This window comes from Pomacea canaliculata, linkage group LG3 (assembly GCF_003073045.1).
Source record: "Pomacea canaliculata isolate SZHN2017 linkage group LG3, ASM307304v1, whole genome shotgun sequence".
Classification (NCBI taxonomy): Eukaryota; Metazoa; Mollusca; class Gastropoda; order Architaenioglossa; family Ampullariidae; genus Pomacea; species Pomacea canaliculata.
This window is the reverse complement of record NC_037592.1, coordinates 20,716,818-20,739,215: the sequence shown is the minus strand read 5'-3', so window position 1 is coordinate 20,739,215 and position 22,398 is coordinate 20,716,818. Positions and strand designations below refer to the sequence as shown.

General features: G+C 36.1%; 1 protein-coding gene across 1 annotated transcript; it reads right to left on the bottom strand.

Moving 5' to 3' along the window:
• Positions 1-443: 443 nt before the first annotated feature.
• LOC112559098 (pre-mRNA 3'-end-processing factor FIP1-like) lies at positions 444-20,974 on the bottom strand. Its single transcript, XM_025230023.1, has 16 exons — positions 20,861-20,974; positions 18,746-18,806; positions 18,455-18,521; positions 17,350-17,453; positions 16,970-17,022; positions 15,614-15,745; positions 13,877-13,998; positions 13,346-13,397; positions 12,429-12,555; positions 11,614-11,744; positions 10,564-10,614; positions 4,520-4,547; positions 3,773-3,898; positions 2,781-2,891; positions 1,962-2,167; positions 444-904 (listed from the first exon to the last, which is right to left on the bottom strand). The coding sequence occupies exons 1-16, from the start codon at positions 20,937-20,939 to the stop codon at positions 558-560; spliced, it is 1,797 nt and encodes a 598-aa protein (XP_025085808.1). The 5' UTR covers positions 20,940-20,974; the 3' UTR covers positions 444-557.
• Positions 20,975-22,398: the final 1,424 nt, after the last annotated feature.

Here is a 22,398-nt window from a genome sequence, read left to right as displayed (position 1 = left end):
TGGCTTACATCACTACTTTTGAGGCCACACATTTGTATCGGTTCAACTACAGAAACTGATTTTTTGCTCGCATTCTGGAACATCTATAAAAACTCCCGAGTGCTGAACTGTGAAGCCATGATTAGAAACTACCATGATTAATTGGATTGTTCGTTTTTTTCCTTAATGACATTTTAGGATCCTTTCAGGTCCCTATTCTTCACCCAATTCTCATAACTTTCATAATTTCCTATCAATAAAAAGGAAACCTCAGGGGCAGTGCTTTCTCATCTTGGCCTGTAGTCAACAACTTCCCTGCCTGACATTCACAGTTCCTGAAGATCACTTCAAGAAGTCTTGTGCTGGGTTTGGCTGCCTTGTTTTGTGTCTGCTTATATGCAAGCACACACCCACACATGCATGCGTGCTTGTACACAAACATAAAAAACATCCATAACTTTGAAGACGATAACAAAAGAATTCATTTTTGTGACTTTCTAATTTGATTCCATCAAAAGTTTGCTTCATGCATTCATCAATGTCCATCACTCAAAGAGTCTGCAGAGATGCATATTTAACTAAAGCATCACGACACCATTTAACAACTGCACGATCCTGCTTAACACAAAAAAAACATCTAACAATCTTTCAACATCATTCACAGAAAACAACCAAACAGAATCCATATTGGAGAGATGCATACTGAAGTGGACATCACAGAATGAAATGCTGAATCTTAACAGGCACAGAAAGTTACAATCATGCAAGCACTTCAAGACTATCAGCTCATTCTGTTTTGGGAGCATCTTCACTGCCGCCAGTTTCTCCCCCTTCTTCATCTTTCTCTCGTCTTCGCCGCCTGCTTTTGTGCTTTGATGATCTGGACTCACTGTCCGAGTCATCACGATGCTTACGAGAATCAGATCTGCAGTGAAAAAGATAATGCTAAATGCACTGTGCATATGAAGGCAAATAATGAAAGTATTACACTAGTATTAATCAAAATATATCAAACTTCGGAAAAACTAAAAAAAAAAAAAAAAAAAAAAACACCACTAAACAAGAAATCCATGGTCTTTTCAGGAAATGTTACTTTCAAATGCAATAAAATGCCAGGTGTGAGATTTGTTCTCTGAATGTGTATTGACTACATTAAGATAGTGGCTGAATTTATTCTAACACATGGCTTTGTTGGTACTATTTAAGGTTAATAGCTATTCATGTCGTGGTGATAGATTTTTCTTACAGAATGTGTCAATTGGACTTTCGGTGTTGGGACAATGCAGTTTTATGGGAGCTGAGATAGTCATGGCGGGGTCAATTCGACTGAAGGCAGGTGGTCAATATCAGTTTGGGCAAAAATAGTGACTCAATGAACTAGTCATTTGTTATTTCTGCAGAAAGTCGTAATATATGGCAGAAGCAGTCTATCTTAAAAGATACCTTTTTTTTTCAAGAATCAACTTCTGTAAAAGAAATTTACAACAGAGCACAAACTGTAGGTCGGAAGTTTTGTGAGAGAGGTAGTCATAATAATGTTTATGTCTTCAAAAATTTATAGATCATTTCTAAGAGGGGTTGCATTACGTAAGGTCTTAATAAGGTTTCAATGCAGTTTTTTTTAAAAGAAATTTGTGATAACAGAATATATCAAAACTGCTGTCTCTGTTCCAGTCACTGACACTCTTCGAGTCAAGTTTACTACAAGAATACAAAGAACTATTTCTTGCAGAACAGTTAATGGTTCAAGAAATTCTTGTTACAAATGGGGGCATGTAGGAGTTTGTATCTGGGCCCAGGGTACTACTGTTCCAACTGTGCACAGGGAATGTAAATTTCTCTATGATAGAAAGGGTAATGAACAGTTCTCTAATTATTCAAGATGTATATTGGTATGTTTCTGTGGTTAGTGGAGTCATCTGTCTGGTCAGAAGAAATATCTGTGTGTTCCATAGCAACATCTCCACACTTAGCGCAAATACCTTCGTGATCGATGCTTTTCTTCCTCCCTTGAGCTGCGCTCAGGTTCGCGTTCCCTCTCTCTTGACCTTGATCGTCGCAAGACGTCTCTCTCACGCTTCCTATCACTGCGCTCACGCTCCCTGTCACGATCTCTAGAGCGATCGCGGTCACGTTCACGCTCTCTCTCCGTTCTCTCTCCCGTTCATGACCTCTCCATTGTGTCTCCCTAAAGAAAAAAAATCTTAGCTCACAACCAGTTGCTTAAAAGTGAAGCAACAAATTCTGACTCACTATAAGATACCTCACAAGTAGGAGCAAAGATTTAAGGGCCAAACTGTCCCCATCAGCAGAGGGAGGTGAAGATACTTGTTGGGTCAGAAGCAAGTAATTAGCAAAAGAATGACTACTACGGTTACTAGCTTCTGATCTCCCTCTCTTGTGGTGAACCATTCTTCCCCACCATAAGCTAAAAGTTCTGGCTGCAAGCATGACCATGTAATACCATCCAGTCAATTCTTCATACAATAAAAATAAGTGGCATAGAACCCAGCTACTGCAAAACTGAGAATTTTCAGGATTACTCCTGTGTCATACTTCCCTGGGAATTTTAGTTGACTGTTTTTATAATCTTACTTTTTATGATTTTTATAGCTTGTTCTATGGTTCACCTACCTGGTATTATTTCTGCAGGCATTTCTTTAGCTGTCAACACACTGCTTTTCCTCATCCTTACATTAGATTTTAAGTAATCATTTTTGTAAATATTTGTAGTCCATGTTGATGGTACTTCTCGCTAATGAAACAATTTTTATTTCTGAACTTTGTTCGAAATAAATTACCTATTGAAATCTTCCTCAGTTCTGTGTGGGCTTCTGTCTCGTCGTATGGATTCACGTCGTTCTCGCTCTCTCTCCCAATCCCTTTCACTGCTACGGTCACTGTATGTACTTCTGTTTGCAACAAACAACTTTTGTATACACCTGGATTTTCATATAAGTACATCAATGTGTCTTATCACATAGAAAAACTCTTAAATAACTTAAATGAGCTCAAAATCATAGAATGAAAATTTACTAATGGTCTGAACATGTAAACAATTTTATGCTGGGAGTTTGAAAATTCAAAGAGTTTAAGTCAGCAGTTTCACACTGTTAGGCATTTGAATAAGTCAGGTACTGGAAAGCTAATATTGTCACTAGTTATCAAATGTCAGTGACAGTTCTAAATGATTCAAAAAATATTGCAAATAAAGCAACTTTTTCATCAACATAATATCAAAATTATTTATATTAATACATTTACATTTAGGTGTGCTTTTTCTGAAAATGGCTGATAAATTTAACTGATGGTTTGAAAACCATTTCAACTAAGGTCTGCAAACAACCAACAATTTGTGGGGAGAGCAGGTGTGTGTGTCTGAAAACTTGTTTTTCATGGAAAGGAAGCTATGTACATGACAGCATGTGCACATCAATAAATGCATCTTTGAAAGACAGAATATTAAGGTCAGTTGGCTAATGTATCAGCAAGCCCATGTTATTTTGAGACATTCTTTCATGGGCTGGAATCTTCAGCATGCAAGATGGGAACAAAACTCACAAACCACTCTTACTATACCTGTGTGCTTTATCTGCATTTCTACTCTATGTATTTTATAGTCTTGTCTTCATGCTTGATGTGCACATTTTAGTTCAGACAGAAAAAGACTGAAGAACGTAGATAACAGTGGAAAGAGAAAGATGGATTAAAAATGTCCTGAAGTCAATTGGTCTTTTCTCAAAGAAAAAAAAAAAGTTTGGAGGATTTGATGTTAGATTCAGCTTCAGCTCACCCAGCATCCCACTGGTGGGTAGGTTGTGGTCTGGAGGCCTCGGTGTAGCTATTGTTGGTGAAAGATGGGTGTGTGTTGCTATAGCTGAAGGGCTGCCTGTCTTCAAAGCCAGGTGGTGGCACACTCCTATTTCACATCACAGAAACTTTCTCAATTAATCAAAACAAATAATGCCTATTATCCCCTTTCTAGGTTGGAACATCACCTGGTTATGCTTCTAGGGGCACATATCAGATTCCTTTTCCCTGACTAGACTGTGGTAAGCAAAATACTCCCTTCCTCCATCCATAATCATCTCCTTTGTTGGCTGGTTTAAAAATCTCTCTCAATCACCTAGACTGAAACACTCGCACCTTCTCAACCAATGCAAATTTCTGCAACTATCATTGTTGAGTGATGAGCACAAGAGTCTAAAAGCCCAGTAGTCCTACTGGGGACTTTAAGTATAACACAGGAAGCCTAGCTTGAAGAACAAAAGTGAGGCAGGGGAAGTACTCAAAGAGAAAAAAAAATTCTCCAGCCTTAAGCAAAATAAATCAATGTTTCCACCAGCCTCCATTACAATTAATTCTACCATAATTCAAAGTCTTGTTGCGGCCCTATGCTCCTCGAAGAGTAACAAGGAATAAAAACAATTCAAGGTCTTCTTTTGCATTTCTGCAATCATACATCAGGAAGGTAGCAAGTAGGCAGCAATTATTACTTTCCAGCAGCAGAAAGTCAACTCATAAACTGAAAATATCTCACCTGTCAGGAGGAGGTATTGCAAAGTATGCTGAAATCAGAGAGAAAGAAATTATTAACATGCTGAATTTCCTTTTACAAATATTCCTTGTTTATTTTCAAACAAAGAAAAAGACATTTTAAATCCATATTTTTCAATTCATTACTACTTTGGAGTAAAGTGTTAATGGTATTGCTTTAAAAAAAAAAAAGTGGTTGTAATGAATACTTTAAAATATATACATAACTTGTTAAACTCTAATGCTAACTCGAAAAGCACAAGATAAATAAGTATGTCAAAACTAACACTGCTAAACTTGACAATGTAGTTGGAAAACTGATGATACATAAAACAAACTCATTCTTCATCTGCAAATTTTTCAAGAAATTTACAAGCAATAAAATGGATCCACCTTTTTTGGAGAATTATGAATGCATGCACCTTTTACCTATCACAGAGAAAGACTGCTTCTGATTGTTCTGTCAGCAGATCATTGCATGCACATTATCTGAACTATGTCTGTGCTCATCACAAAAAATTATTGCAAACATCCTGAACAGTTTTGAGTTTCAAATGCCATTCTCTTTTAATGAATTTTACAATTAAATGCAAATGAAGATGCTGTGATGTAAAAATTTGCAGCAAACAACAGGCACCTCTTTCTGCTAAGTGACACCACTGTCTTTCTATTCTAGAGCTTTTTCTTTTTCAAAATGTCAATTTATAAATTATTGTTACATTACTGTTCAGATAGAAATAATCAGTTTAATTTGCATTCTTAACTGTAGTGTGGAAACCTCTAAAAAGATAATGATTACAATGAGTACTGCGCGATTATGTTGAATTACTGAAATGTACTGTCTGGTTGGCGAACTTTAGAAAGGTAACTTTTTGTTTTTGGTTTAGTCACAGACATCAGGAATGAAGAATTTAACAGTACACATTTTTTAAACAATCTGTTTTACAGTTATTCTTTTAAATACTGACCCAATAAATGCAAACCTAGTCAAAGTAGTGTCATAATTAAAATCTAAAGCAACTTGATAACAGAAACGGAAGACAGAAATTAAGAGCTAAAATGAGTGAGGAGTTTCATTAAGTTTCATTTACATAGCATACAAGCAACAATTAAAACAAGACTGGCCAGATATTAAGAAATGGCCAATAAGGAAATGCTAGTAGTATTAGTAATAAGACAGTGATTTTGGAGCAATTGCCAATGCACACTCCCCTGCTTTTATCTTATAAAACAAAAACATTCACCTATACCTCAATCAGCTGCATCTTTTTTTTAATGAAACAATGGGTAACATTTGCTGGCAGACTCACTGTGACTTTTTTATTGTTAAAGGGAGGGGGGGAGGAGAGATGTTCCCTATTACACAGAAACATATATTTATAGTTCTCTGCAAAATAAATCATACCAACACTAGGTAGTAAATGTACACTGTTTGCACTTCAACTATGCTGAGACTGGACTGAATTCTATTCTGGGATGCTGTCCTACATGGCTTTTGTGCACGTAATTACCAAAAAAAAAAAAAAAAAAAAAAAAACCCACAAAAAATAAAGGAGTCTCCGAACAGTGACCAGTGGCCTTACTGCACCTGACAGTTGCAGTATCATACTGAGCATGTGATTTGTACAATACTGGCCGGATGATAATGAACAGATCACAGTGCTTTTCTAGGACTTCTTGATTAAAAAGCAGTTGTCAAAGTGTTCATTAGTATTTTTTGTGTGAAACTTCACAGTTTTATCCTTCCTCACGAAATTCTGAGAATCCAAGAAAACAAATGCTGAAATGTTTGTACATGTTTGATTCAAATGATGATAATAATTTGAAATCCAAGTAACAGACACAATGGAGGGACTGATTTGACAACCGACCCTTCATAATTAATTGGAAATAACATGCAGCAAAAAAACTGCGCAACAAAATGAAATGGCAAAAATAAGTTCTTCTTTCCATTGTATTTTGTCAAGATATATTTTGGGATAAACCTTCTGTTTACCTACAAAAGTTTGCAATACCAAGTAAACAACTTCAAAACCCCACTATTTAAAAATCCCACTTCATTAATGGAATTACAAGGCAAAGATAAGGGCTAAGGGAGTAAACTCCTAAAGCAAATCCTGATGTTAACACGTGACCAAGACAGCACATTTGAGAATATTGGCTGTGATCTCACTAGGAGAGATAGGTGTAACAAAGTGTTTAGGCCACAAAAGAACTCTGGATAACTGACAAAGAGGAAAATTCATTCCAGATTGGTTGAGGCCTGTATCAATGACTGCCCTATTAGCAGGCTCCTGTGGGGAGACACTGAAATGTGTGATACTGACGACAAATAACTAATATACTTGACAGAAAGGAACTTCCATTGGTATGAATAGTGCCTGCACATTACACCACTGCTGCAAGGCAAAAAACTCTTCCATGGCCAGAAAGACACCAGTAAGAAACCGTAGGACCGATGACTAGGTTTTGGAAAGACAGAAGAGTCCGCATACAGTGATACAGAGGGGAAAAAATTGTCCTGCATATTCTTCTTACCTATGAACAGCAATTAATCTGGTTTGCTTTGGGGATTATTTTGGTCATGGACAAAGGACTTTGGCAACATTTTCTTTCCAACTCTATTATGCATCGAGAAGAAATTTACAGTCCTGATGTTTTTTTAGTTCCTGATTTACTGAACTACTGCAGTGCACTAAACTCTACTTCTACTTCATTTTGAAGAAGTATCTAATCCTGATGATCAGAACGGCAGAGATGTTGCACACCTTCAGTTTCATCTAGTCAAGTCAATGTCTCTGCAAACTCACCAAAGAAACACCACATCCTGAACTGGGATATACACAAACATGGTGACCATATAGCACAGTCCATTGATGTTTCTCAAGATCTCTTTTCAGACCAATATAGCAAAGTCACTGGACTTTATCACCAACGCCCTTGTTTGGCACTAGCTTTTAAATTCGCACAATCTCTGGGTAATACTGACAAACAAGCATTCAAAGCAAAGAGTGCACTGTGCTACAAATCATCTGTTTTTCAATTAGATGTTGTTCTTTGTAAAACTATCAATGAGTATGCCACAGTGTCTTGGCATCTGCTAAGCCAGTTGAAATATGCACCTTGGTGCTGAACAAACTGCTTAAGGCTAAGCGAACTTGTTGGCATGCTGATCGTGCTTGGCTAACAACCGGATTTACCATACACAGACAAATCTGCAAATGCTCCAAAATGAATACACCAAGTCCAAGTAACATATCTTCAGGTCCAAATAACAGACTGCATCTCTTACGAGAAGCTGTTTAACATGTGCAATGAAATGACCAGATGTAGCAAGGAGACAACAAAGGCCAGTGCTACCACAGGTTTTCAATAGCTATTTCACCCACAGGATATTGATTTAGATTTGATGCGTCTGAGTGCATCTCTAGAGATGTTTCTTCCTAACTCCCCATTCCGACTAGCTTCTATGGTGGATTTAAAGATTATCCTTGTCAGGGTCAAGACACCATAGACTGCCAGTCATACCCAGCACCCACTCACCTTGAATGGCTGGATGCTTGACTTCGCTTCCTTACAAACATTGTTAAAGTTAACAAGTAATAGATAAAGAAAACAAACTGACTCTAATATGTGACATAGGCAGACCATTTGGTAAAGTGTCAAGCAATGTTGGAGTAGCATCAACAGTTTGTAACGGGCCCATTTACCAGTGTTGAGTATTACTGTCTCTGTTTTCACCGTTGTCTTGAGCACTTTGCCAATTTTTTTTTTTTAAACACTGTATATCTTCTTGACATAAGTGTAGAGCACTCACTCCTATTTTAATGCACATTTATTATCAAAATAGGAATTGATTGTTATAACACAGTGATTTTACAAACCTATAAACTAAAACTATATACTGATTTACAAATATTCATTCCAGCCACCTAATAGATTGATATTATTGAGTTTCATGACCTTATCAACTGTCCATTGGCTAAAAAATGAAAACAATTTAACATTGTGATGAATCATACAAATGATTTCCTAGTTTTCCTGCAAAACAGTGATAAAGACTGTTTAAAAAAAATGAAAAAAAAAATGAAAACAAGACCAACAACTAAAGATTAAATGTAATTTCATTTATGCTATTAAAAATGGTATCAAATAACACTTCATAGAAACAGATAATTTAAAAAAAGAAAAACAAGCGCATAGTATTTTCTGTGCAGATTTTCCCTGGTCTGAAAATTCATTTAAAGTAACAAGAACAACACAGAACCAAACCTGAGATCCGTGAGAAAGAGAAGTTCCAGAAGCCTGCTGATGCTGTTGGCAACAGAATGGTCAAGTGACCTTCAAATCCATGTGCATGAGCAACAGAATGTCATGTGACCACCAAATGCAAAATATCACCCAGTTATGTGGCCTCGCGTTTCCCAGAAAAATATCTGGTTGTTCAGACACCATAGCAAATTGCATGTACTACAGATCCTTGCTAAATAAAACATTTATGACTTATTTTATTCAATTTGAAAGAGCTCACTTGACAGCAACCATGTTCACTACAGCAATATGTGCAGAAGTTTGGCTTTGCACTGGACAGTCTAAGGCTATTTTCTGTGAACTGTCAATATGATGATGAGCTTAAAGAAAGAAAAACATTAAAAACTTACTCCGTCACATAAGCAAGATGAAACAGATCTGTTCTCATCTTTCAAAAACTAATACAGTACCAAGAAGTATTACAAAGATAAAAAAGGAAGTTCACTCATGTTGTCTTCACTTTGCTCATAAGCATAATCAAGGACTGACTAGAAATTACACATAGCCATTGTGCACAAGCTGTTGTTTCACACGTCAAACAATTGTCAGCAGCATTAGGAACATGCTTCAAGTACAAACAGAACAGAATGCCCGCAGGTTACTGGTGCCAAATACTGTAGGCCCTAAGTATATACAGGTGTTTACGCACAGGAACCCTTGAAAATCTGTGAACACCTCTAGCCCAACCCCCGCCCCATAACCTTAACTCTTACAGACCAGTCCAAGTGCAAATGTATGTTGCTCTCTAAAGACCTCATTCATAGCACCAGTACTTTGAACCCAAAAATTAAAAACATTAAAACAGCTTTCAAGAAAATGTTGCTGCTCTCCTGTTCAGAAGCTGTCACAGTCATCTGCCAGTCCTTTAAACTATAGCATATCAGAAGCTCAGATAATATCATCTGTTTAAAAAACAAGCGAAGGGAACACTGTTGTGCTGCTGCTCAATGCATGCCACTCCAATGGTTACATTTTGTGTTACAGTAGTTGTGGTACCTATATTACTCGAGTGGGATTTTACATCTTGTTTTGATTATAGGTACAAAAAACTTTGAAAGTTATATATTTCTTAAACGGCTGTGCTGAAATTTACGACACTGCAAAAGACACTACAATTTACAAAATATATTTTGCCATTATTTATTAACATCTGTTCACAAAACAAAATGTGAACTACTCAGTATGGACTGTTGAATATATTTAACACACAAAAAGCAAAGCAATACACGATGATAAAATAGATTAATAATACATGCTTTTATGACTAAGCTTATTTTTTCATAAAGTTGTCTAGTCCATGCACAATCATCTGCAATTTTCTGCAGTAGGCTGTAAAATACCCCCCGCCCCCACTATTGACAGTAACCCCATCGGTATTAAAACTTGATGTCCTAACTTTAAAGTTAAGACCAGCAAGCAGACCATAAAACAGATGAGATTCAAAAACCCCAACACCTGGCTAGCAACAAACACATTGTTAGCCAACAATATAGCCAAGCAGTTCATTTTATGAATGATAAATATATATAGTGTGCATATTTTATCATCCATTGATGAGTACTCATTTGATCAAATATCTGCAATCAAAAAGAGCAGGATCTGGATATAACATGCTGACCTACAAATGCATCTTTAACACAATAAGTGACACCTGGTTAAGTCTCCTATGACTCATGAATATGCCAATAATTCTGTGTTGTTATTTGTGAGACAAAGCTGACATAGTTTAATACTTACTTTCATATGGGTCTGGCACAGGTGGGAAACCTGGTGGCGGGACAGTCATGCCTGAAACATGAGAGCTTCAGTAACTAGTCACCAGTGGCAAAAAAGAACACGGAGGGAATTAGTGTTTTACACTAGGGCTATATCATGGATAAACCCCAAAACTGACATTGTAAATAGTTGTCATATGCAGAGTAAGAACAGTGTGTCAAGGAAAAAAAATCAAAAAAACATAATGATAAATCAGGAAAAGGGCAAAATAAACAAACATACAAAATTACATAATCAGTGACAAACTCTGAAAATTAAAAGTTCTATCCTTAAACAATAACTTATAAATGTAACATAAAATAAGATCATTGTAGGATCAATTATATGTAGTCAACATACAAGCAGATAACTTTAATAATTAACTTATAACATCTGTGACTTCACAATACAAGGGTAGGGGGACTCAGTTCAAAGAAACTTTACTGCATTATCTTAGCAAACATTCAGCAATAATGTTCTGATTCCAGTAAATTCAAATGACAGGAGAGATAACTTTAGGTATCCCATAAATATTAGACAAGGGCTAAAGGGTACGCTATTCATTGGATGTTTTGTAGCATGCCATAACTGAAGATCTATTCAACTGTGTTCCTGCTATCCTGACCTGAAATCAACCTGCTCTGCTAACAGTTCAAGATGATTAAAGCCTCTAGGATAAAGTGCTCCCAAAGGCTTGTGTACATTTTGTGAGCTAAGCACAGCACAATCAGTCCTCAGGAGCCAAAAGCATGAGGAGGAAATAGGTATTTGATATACCACATATCATAACAGTCTTGCTAAGACTATCTTGCAAGGCACAGAGGGGCAGACCAGGGTAACACTGGTCCAAGAACACCTAGGCTCCCCAATCCTACTGAGCCACACTGAGGACAAAGATGAGTCCTGTCAGATGCCTTATCTCTCATGTTGCAGATATGATCTTGAAGATCAAGAGACTAAATATGAAAACAAAATGAGCTACAAAGTTGTAATCCAAACTACCAAAAGATATCACCAGGCATTTTCACTTACTGGGAGGAGGTACCCCTGGAGGAGGAGGCAGTCCAGGTGGGGGCAAAGAGTAGTCCAAGGGAGGTAAGTGAGGTGGTGGCAAATTTGTGGGAGGTAGTCCAGGGGGTGGCACAACAAACTTCCTGTTTGGACTTTAAACAACACAAGACAGCTTCAATAATATTATATCCCAATTTTGGCAATAGAGACAGTAAATATTTTTCCATAACATATACTTTCTATATTCAGACATGACTGTTACATGTCTAATGAGCTATTTAATGATTGGGTAAAGCTCAGTCTAAGATACTATTTCCTCAAATATGGGCAAATAACCATTTCAGTTCTTGAGATAAATGCATACTAAACATCATGCACAAAAAGAGGTCAATTACATGTTACATTTGTACACAGATGCTCCTAATTAGCATGATTTCTGCTCTATTGGTTGAGCCCTTGACAAGATCAACCTATCCTTATACAATCCTCCTAGCTGTAGTGTTTATCTCTTTTCCCCAATTGATCACACACAAAATAATTTGCATTCCATTAGAGTTTTAAGCCTATCCCTTAAAGCAAATCTTCTACACCACTCTCTTATTCCTTTAAGCATTCTCCTACTGTCTGCAGAATTTTAAGATCAGCAGGAAAATTTATAATCAGTTCCTTTCCATTTGTAATGGGAGTTTAGTTTTATCCACATTTTAGATACAACCTCCTTAAAAAGCACATGGCTAAGGAATTAATTAGAAAACTGTGATGGTTTGTGAAACTAACTTAGTTTTCTCATCTGGCATTTAATGAAAAATAAAAGCAAGAAGGATAACACTACTTACAATCCACTGCCTGCCACAGGAATTGGATCCCCTTCAGACTCAGGCCGGCGTGAATCCTTGGCTGTTGCACCAATAACGTTGATCTGACCAGCAGGTTTTGTGACAGGGGCCAGAACTCGCCGAGCAGCTGTTCAAAGGCAACATCTCTTGGTCAATTTTGGTATGGCTTATAAATCCTTATTATGTGCAATGAATTCAGGTTTTGTTAAAACAAGCCTTAACATCCAAAGGTTAGAAGAACATAAGACACATTTTGTTGAAAAAACTAATTTTTATGAAAAGAAACAAAAATTAATATTAAGCAGGCTTTGTACTGGTCTCACCAAAAAAGAGGAAAATCTCATTAGCAAGGATTGGGTATCCACAAATTCAAATTACATCATCATTAAGGAGGGAATTAGTGTTTTATGCCAAGCCAGCAACTAAGGCTATATCATTGCAACTCATCATCATAAACAAAACACAAAATCATATAAAAAATACAAACAACAAAGATCCATTCTATGATGAATTCAATCAACAAGACTGAATTTCTAAATGTACACAATTTCTGGCACTTAGTATCATTATATAAAATACTTCAATAATTTCAAGAAAGATTAAATAAATCATAATCAGTCTTTTCCTTCTGACATTTGCTCTGAAATGTTTTTGTTTTCATTGAGCTTAGTTGTATTTAAATATGATTAAATGGTTCTTTCAAAATTCAAATTTTTAAGTAGAAAAGATTCAGCATATTGGTATTTGTCGTTTAAACCCAACTTGCTAGTTCGCTGGGATGTTCCTTGAAGCACTGTCAAAGCTGTAAAAATACATTTACAACTGACAGCTTACACTGGTATTGTTGTATAGACTGCTACTAATAAAAGACAATCATCCTAGTCTCATGACCTAAGGAATGTAACAAAGGTTCTCACCTGGCATGGTATCCTTGTCTGTATGCCCTGTAGAGGACGCTGTATGCACTGTCTGAATGAAAGAAATACCAGTTAGACACAAGCAGACTTTTTTCTTTTAAGTCAGCATAAAGCAACATCTGCGAACTCCACAGTATGTTTTCTGTTTGTTTAGTAGGAAAGTACTTCAACCTTGTGGCGATTTCGCACAATGGGATGAGAGGGAGAGGGAAGGAAACCCCTGATGCCCAGCCCTGAGAACAGATGAGTGTCCCGAAACAAGATCTGAACCCTGAACCACTCACTGCAGTGGTGACAAGCAAGTGTTTTAACCACTACACTACTGGGCACCTAGTTATTTTTTCTGGGAGCAAAAGTGACGTAAAAGGACATTGTCATTAATCCCCAAAGTAAAGCTTAGTGATCATACAGAAAATGTTTTACATTTTGTATGGTTAGTTCTTTTTATTTTCATTTACTGAACCAACAAAAACTATGCCTTTATGATATGCCCTGACGCAATGTTAAAATGAACTAGGGAACTAGATTTACCACAATTTTTGGAACTGGTGCTGTTCCCTCGTTCAATGCAATAAGCCGGCGCTGTTTCTCACAATACAGTTGCCATGTCTCTTCGGTGAATCCATAGTTAAAATAATCTGTGATGTCGGCACCTAAAAAACCAAAGTGAAAGGTATCATAAGAAATGAATACTATTGGTTCTATAGAAGACTACTATAGTTAATTAAAAATGAACATGGGTTCAAATCCAAATGCTGAAAAGACATATTCTGTTGTGATGGGGCAGGCACACACACAAAATTTGGAAGTGTTTTCATGCATATAGCAACAAAAAAATTCAGAATAACATGTCAGTAACATAAAAATGTTACACTGACAGAGTGATAGAAAATGCTAAATAATCATGTACATAAACAATCCAACACATTAGCCTTTTGCCCAAATAAGCATTCCTGACCTAACATTAGAATAATTGTCAGTTTGTGGAGCAGTTCAAGCTTCTCAAAAAGAAAAAGGCAGTTTTGTCTGTTGGTTCTGGTCTGATCACACTGAGCTGACATGCCATCCGTAAAAGAAACTAAAGAACCTAAACAGCAAAAGTGACAGCTTCAAGAAGCTTTAAGAAGCTTTACATCTGTCTTTTTATCTTATTGAGTTTCCACTTCTTTTCCTTTTTTGCTTCTAACAGTTTCCCATATGGACTCTTGATTTCTTTGATGAAACATATTTGATGTCAGAGATTACTGGCAAAGTCAAAAATGAGGCTACCAGAGTTGATTCAACCATTTACTGATTTGACCAAGTTGATTCAACTACAACCTAAAGTCACTATTTTACACTTTAGGCAGCAGAAACAAAACAAGACAATGAAAGCAAATTGTGACCTAGCCAGATTAAAATTTGAAAGAGGATAGTATTGCTCAGTATTCCTGTGTCTGGATCTTACACCTTTAATTGTGGGCTGAAGGTGAGCATAGCTGTTGGCTACTACATGACACATTTTTTCCTAAGTTTGACAGGAGGGTCGAGAATGAGAAAATAAAACTGTTTTCACTTATCCGAACTGTTATTAATGAACAGTGACCTGGGCATGAACAATAAAATATTCAAAAGCTCAACGATTAACTCTGTTTAATAATTATAAAGGCTTTAAATAGCTATAAATCATAATGTACAATATTTTGTCTGCACATATAAATTATATTTGGACAAACTTCTCTTCATGCTAAAAAAATTGTTCCCTCTCTTTCATTTCGGTGTGCTTGTAGGAGGTCTGGTTGTGAAAAATGTACTTTTTTGGTTTTTGTTTTATATATAGATATCGATGCACACAAATTTAAATTGATAAGAGTCATTGTTTCCATCTCTTAACATTCATGTCTCGGTAAAGGCAACTTTGAGTGGCTAACAGCTACACCCCAAGCATTCCATTTAGTACCATTAAGTGTGTATTGTGCTTAAGCTGAATATTTTAATCTTTAATCTTCCTCTGTAAACAAAATAGAAAATAACACATTATTGTATTCCCTTTCCTACTGTCATTGATGTGCCACATTCTGCCCACAACAATTTCTCTAAACAATTATTCCCTATCCCCATTCCCCATATACCTACAAAAAAAGGACCAACTTCTCACAGAACCATCTGGTGTGATTTTTACAAAACTCATTGTCAGAAAAAAAAAGTTGCCCGATCCTCAACAAAACAAAAACAAAAATGATATACCACAAATAGGAGATGGACCAAGAATTCTAAATGAAAACAAACCAGGTTTTCTCCATGGCTTATCCTCGTTTTTGATGCTGTCTAAATCAAACTCATAGACTGGGATGCCATTGATGGTGCCTTGAGCTTCAATGTCCAGGCCTTTAGTTGTCACTGCTGGCTTTGTTGTGGTTCCTTTACAAGCAAAAAAAAAAAAAATTTTTTTTTAATTAAAAAAAAAAAAAAAAATACATGAGTGAATGTTTGTGGCAGCAAAAGGACAGTCCGATTTGCAACAGATCTGAGGAACATACGTGAAAGGCACAAAATTAGAAGAAAAAAAAAGTTTACCAAGGACATTAATTCGATTGTGATACCCATGATCACCCAAACATTTGAAGACAGAAGTCTACTGGGCCAGTGAAAAATAAAATTTGTAAGTAAATTCTCATTCTTCAACACTTATTCCATGACATGACAATAAGAGTTACTTTACTACCGATGAAAACATCAGCCACAGAGTTCCATCCTTCTCTAAAGAAGTAAATTCTCTTTTTTTAATATTTACCTGATGACTAATAATAAGAATTTGCTAGAGTTTCCCCTTTTGTTAGAATTCGGAAGTAAAAAGTAGCCTACCTAGCCAGTAACCTCCCCTTGAGTATTTAGAATAACCTCTGAGGGTCTGTGCCAATAACCAGTTCTTTTACATAAAAGCCAAGACAGTGGGGAGGCGGGAGGGACTGAAAGTCACATCATCTGATATGTATCAATGATAGAGAAGCTACTTAAAAATTTTATAAAAATAAATAAAATAAATAAATAAAAATTTTTTATTATATACAGTATTGGGTAAAACAGTTAAGTATATTAGTCCGGCCCTCTAAAACCATCCCAATTTCTCATGCGGCCCCTTGGGAAAATTAATTGCCCACCCCTGGGCTAGACAGTGCTTGCTGGTATAAGGTTAGAAGGCACAGCGGCAGATTGCAAAGAAAGACATGAGGAGCGATATCACAGACAAGTGACATAGTATTTTGTGTTTAGAACACAAAATCAGGCTGCATGAACATGAGCTTTTCATCATTATTTAAAAAAAAAGGTATAGCTGGCCCTATTTTTGCTGATCACATACCACGTTTTGCACTACCCTTAAAGCTCCAAAACCAGAGGCAGATTATGTCTGAGGAAGTGGAAACCACCCAAAAAGGTGTGAGTATTTACAGGGAAGTCGCTGACCAGAAAGGTTAAACTTTGCTTTCTTTTGCATTTTATTGAGCTCTGTGGCAGAGATCTTCAAGGGTAGTAAAATAATTTCTATGGTCATCAGACAATGAAGCAGAAATGTTTGTGCTCCACATAGTTTTATAAAACATACACACACAGCTTAATTGAGAACTCATCTATTCTGTCAATCACCTGCAACTGTCTTCTGGTAAGTAGCACCACTTTTAAAAAGGTTCCTTGGCTGTCTGGAGCAAAAGGGACAAAGCAGCATTACCATTTTAAGATCCACCCAGTCTAATGACCCCCACAACCCCTCTAGCGAAGACAAAAAACCTTCATCACAACTTTTTATTCCTGCTTTACAATCCTAGACAAATCAATTTTGCAAAAGACATGGTTTTTGTCTTTTAGTCCTACTTACAAGATATGTTCAAGGCAGAAAAATGATAGTTCAACTGATACCAATAAGGCCAATCTGGAAAAATATCATTTTAGCATACCTTTCTTTGTTATTATTTGTAACTAAAAGATTATACTCCACCATCACTGCCACCACAGTTTCAATAACTCACTCATTAACATTCCAAGCCTTGATATCACCTATGGTAACCTGCACATCATCATCATCAGAGTCATCGTCGTCATCTTTTTCTTGTGTCTCTCCCTCTTCTCCACTCTGAAAAATATGTTATCATCATCTATCAAATTATTCAATACAAGACAAAGTCTTACATCAACATACCATCTATGAGCCAAAGCACTTTGACAAAATGATGTTACCCAATATTAGAAAATTTGTTTGAAAAATATCATGACAAAGAAATCATATTCACAAGTATGCATTCTAACCTGTCAAGTCACAACACCTGCTATATAATGCATACAACTCTGGCATCACTTTATCGTACAAAAATGAATGCTGACTGAAGTGATATGAAGGCTGGAATTGGTCAGTTAAAGAAGAAGTCATGAAAGACACACAAATATTCTTAGTTTTCTGATTACTGCAAGACAACAAAAGGAGATCAGACAATAGTGGGGAAACCTTTCTTGCAAACTCTGACTCCCTCCATATAAACCGAACTTTGGTGAACATATCCATTTAATGTTATCCTTTCATGTGGAAAATTTAATAGTGCTTGTAAAAGCAGAGAGGAAAATACTTAAGATTCAAAACTCTGGAGAGGTCTGTTGTAGAGATAGTCACAGATATTTAAGGTAACATTCCATTTTGTTCTTGTGATGCAGCTTTTCAGTTTTGTCAAGTTGGTTTGTGTTTTACTCCATGCCAGCAATGATGGCTACATCATGGCTTAGATTTCAGTCAAACTGGACTCAAGGATAATAATTACAGTGAATGCACACATTAATTACAAAGGATATTTCTCACTATCATAGCAAAACAAACTTTAAATTATATCTGTTGTTTGTTGGGGTGCAAAAATTAACAAGTGGAATGATACAAATAATAAACTGGTTTATACAATATTCATATGATAATCAAATAATGCTCTGTGGTGTGTTCAATCTAGTGAATTTTATAGTATAAAATTATTTTAATTAGCCTACACAATTTTCAGTTACTTGAATCTTGAAGTGGCAGAAAGGCCCAAAGTTAAAATTGGTAAAAAATAAAGATGTTTAATTTTAGTGTAGATTCATACGCACAAAACTTACCATTTCTCCCTCCTCCCTATCATCTCGTTTGACTCCATTCTGCCCTGTACGAATAGGTGCCTCCTCCCTTGGAAACAAACATATAAATATGATATGACATGTGGTAAAATAATTATATAATAATAACTTAACAAAATTATTTGTCCATAGAAGAAAGGGAAAATGATTTTTTTTATTCCGAGTGCTTGTTCCTCAAGGACAAAAATATAGTAAAGTCCCTTTCCAGCCTTCTTTTTGTAAAACAAACAAGATTATAGACACATTTATGACCCTGTACATGTGACAACTTACTTTATAACAGATTTCTGTGTAGCTGCGGATTCTGCATGCTCTCTTTCACCTTTGTTATCATCTGGGAAAAAAAAATTTTTTTTTTTACAAACCAACAGAAAGAGTGAATGTGAGTTAAGTGTAATTTAATAAAAAAAACAAAAAAACATGAATTGCAATTTAAAACTTCAAAAGGGAAAGTACCATTAAACCACAAAGCAAGAATAATACAACAGTATTTACCATTAACACTTCCTGCCAAGACAGAGCATGACAAGGTCTCATTTTCTTAAAAAAAATTAATATTTCTTCCACATCCATTTATGAAATTTAAGGTCACCAGACAGCTTAACCATACCAAGAACAAATCAGCTACAGCAAATATAACCAATACTTAAACCATGGATACCACAACTTGCAAGTTAAATGGAAGTTGAATGTGATGGGTTAAAGATTTTATAAAGTCAAATGTTAAAAGACTAGTTGGGTGTAAAATTGTTGTGTAATAAAAGGATAAAGCTTAGTGTGAAAAACCAGTTCTCCAAATCTGGGTGGATAATACCTTCAACTCTTGAGATACATGCCTACTAACATTACTATGAAACGTCAACAATACAAAAATCAGGATTGTGCATAGATATCTTTATGTCCTGAAACTCTCAACTAATGGGAAAGCTAATACACAATTTTGGTCTCTTTCTGTGCATGATGCTTATAGAAGTAACAGATGCAAATTAATTTGAGAAAAAATTTTATTTGGAGTACGAGATCTCTGAAAGCAGGTGATACGGCAAACTATTTTATATAATGAGGAAGGTTAAGGAAAGATCCTTGCAGACCAAGATTAGCCTATTACACATTTAAATTGTTTTGAATGTGAATTCAACCACTAACAATACTGATGTCACTGCAATGTAGTAAAGTGTGATTGTGCTACTTCCACTACTCCCTAAGTATGGCTGAAACAGCCTGATAAATTGTTTAAAAAAAAAAAGAACAGAAGAAATTAAAACTGCTTGTGAAAATGAATATTCTGTTTTACTCCATACCAATGATGTAAAGTGCAGTAATTTTACTCAAAGTATGGTGATGGTGTCTTTTCACAAAGCGCACCAGAACTTCTTCTCTGTGTGATGACATTTTGGAAGGCCACTTAACAACTCATTTCCAATTGATTGTACTCACTGCACCAGGTAGATTATATCTATCTTTCACAATAATTACTTATTGCCCCAGTGCTAATTAAGATTTTGGCCTACCTTCACCATGTGTGAAACGATGGAGTCAAAAGATCTCAATAAAAGCAGGTGACAATTTTAATAAATCACAACATTATGCAAGATTATGGTTTCTAAAAGGTGACTGAAGTGCTCAAACAAAAAAATATTAGTGTGTTTGCTTAGTACCCATCATGGCCAAAAAAGTGGAAAATAACTGGCACCACTCCACCCCTCGCCCCCAATAGGTAATGAAAAATAATGAGAATGGGATACATGATTATAAATGATCTGGGAATTTTGATCAAAGCATTTTAAAATAGAGCTGACTTGCTTCCTTGCTTTATCTTCTTACAATAATTAGTCACTGGGTTATTTTGCAACTGCAGTCAAGTTAATGTTGTGATTGTATTATACCTCCTCCAGCTTCAAATCCAAAATACCTTACAGTTCCCATTCAAGACTGCATTAGAAGACTTTACTATAAGGCACTTTATTAAAAGCTTTCACAAGTCAATGTCCAGACTGTTTAATATGCTCGATCGAAACATCTTCCAAAATCACCATGACACCTTTCCTATGGTTTTGATCTATTCATTCATTAAATATGATGACAAAACTTAGAAGCATCTCCCAGAACACTCTCAAGATTTTTCTTACTTCATGAAAGCCAATTCCATCAAAATAATGCTAATATCCTACCTGTATGTAATGCTAAAACATAACTGTTTTGTGAATAGGCACTGGCTGTGGAATAAGCTACTACTGGCTGTGGAATAAGCTACTGTGGAAAGGTGCAGTTTCAGTCTCGTTAGTCAAGGTTTCACATGAATAGGCTACTTTACAAAATTCACTAAAATTATGAACATGGTTTTTAAAGACATTTTAAACACACTTAAACAATATCGTTTATTTATACCTCCATACAACCATGCATCATCGTCATCAACTGTAGTATCTGCATTATTTTTGAGCGCATCTTTTTCCACTGCCGCCATTTTTGTGAAGGCAGAGAACACTAACCGCAATTTGCGTACAAGTGTATCATTAATAATAATAATAATAATAAATGTGTAACTGTGTGTAAATATTTCACCAACATAAACTTAACATTTTATATGAAGCTTGCATATAGAATAACAAAAGTTTAAAAGACTGGAATCGAAACTAAGAACATTAGACAACACACAAAAAGGAGTGCCAAAGTGCACAACTCTGAAACGTGGATGCAGTCTTGAGACATTCCGTTTAGGGTGCTTTTGTGTTTGTGTCCATATTGTGCAGTTACTACAGTTAAACAATGAAACTAAATGATTTACAGCTGTTTAAAATTAACGAACGACAGTTCTTAGCTGCTAGTTCGACTGTACTGAAGAGTTGTACATCCTTTTACTCTTCGGCATAGATACAGAAGGCCATGGTTTTAGTGGGCACAGCATCGGAGTGGTTTGCACCATTTAAAAAAAATACGATGGATACTGGAAAAATGTCTCCATTACGTGCAAACAGCAGCTTCTGTGCAGTTGCAAAGTAGGCATTTTGCACATGTAAATGAGGACTTCCCCCCACCTTGATCAGAATGAGGGAGGAAATCAAAATTGAACCCCAGGCAATCATAGACAAACGTGACCCAAACTTGTTCACATTACTCTTTGAAATAGGCAGCCGACCTTGAATATGTAATGTTTGAATAACATATGGCTCTGTAATATTTTACATGAATAGCTACTTGTGCCATCAGTAATCAGTTTGTCAGACATTTGGGCCTAGGATGATTCTGTGTTTAGTGTTGGGATGAGTTGGTTTTACTTGAGAATTAAATATTGTTTTGGGGCAAAATGACTGGCCCCCAAATAGGTTCTGGTCATGCCTGATTGCACCCAATCTGTGGTAATTGTAGGCATCACATCTTTTGCCTGCTCCTTTGAAGTATGGATGCCTCAAGGCTTTGTTGTAGGCCTTGATCAAGGCTGTGCATCATAAGAGAGAAATCTGGCAGATACCCCTTTTTGTTCTCAGGCCCCACTGTTTAAAATTTTTGTGTGAACTGTGTCTACATTCAAATCCAGCATTTAAACCCATATTTTGCATAATGAAAAACACTCTTTTATTCTCTTGTCAGTTTTTCATCCATGCTCTTATAGTCACGACGTTCTTTGTGTGCCAACTCCCACATTTCTTGTAGGGACTGTTGGTTCATTTGAATTCTTTCAGTGCATTGACTCACATTCACATCACAAAGTGCACTTCACAAATTCAATTATTATTGGAAGGGGTCAGTTAATTATGATCTGCATTTAGTGAAGATCAAACAATTGACGTCGATTTTATATAAATCCATCATGTCAAAATCCATAAATAAGGAACCTGTAAACCAATGGATAGATGTGCTGTGCAATAAAATGTAGCTTAGCCAACTCTCAAACCAAACAGGTCACATTTTCTTCTAGCAAACCA

Excerpts from the sequence above, each read along its gene's own strand:
- LOC112559098 (XM_025230023.1), bottom strand. The coding sequence starts at position 20,939 with ATGGCGGCAGTGGAAAAAGATGCGCTCAAAAATAATGCAGATACTACA. Across the intron at positions 12,556-13,345 it reads AGACAAGGATACCATGCCAG|CTGCTCGGCGAGTTCTGGCC; the intron begins GTGAGAACCTTT and ends GCCTTTGAACAG. Across the intron at positions 4,548-10,563 it reads TGTGCCAGACCCATATGAAA|CATACTTTGCAATACCTCCT; the intron begins GTAAGTATTAAA and ends CTCTGATTTCAG.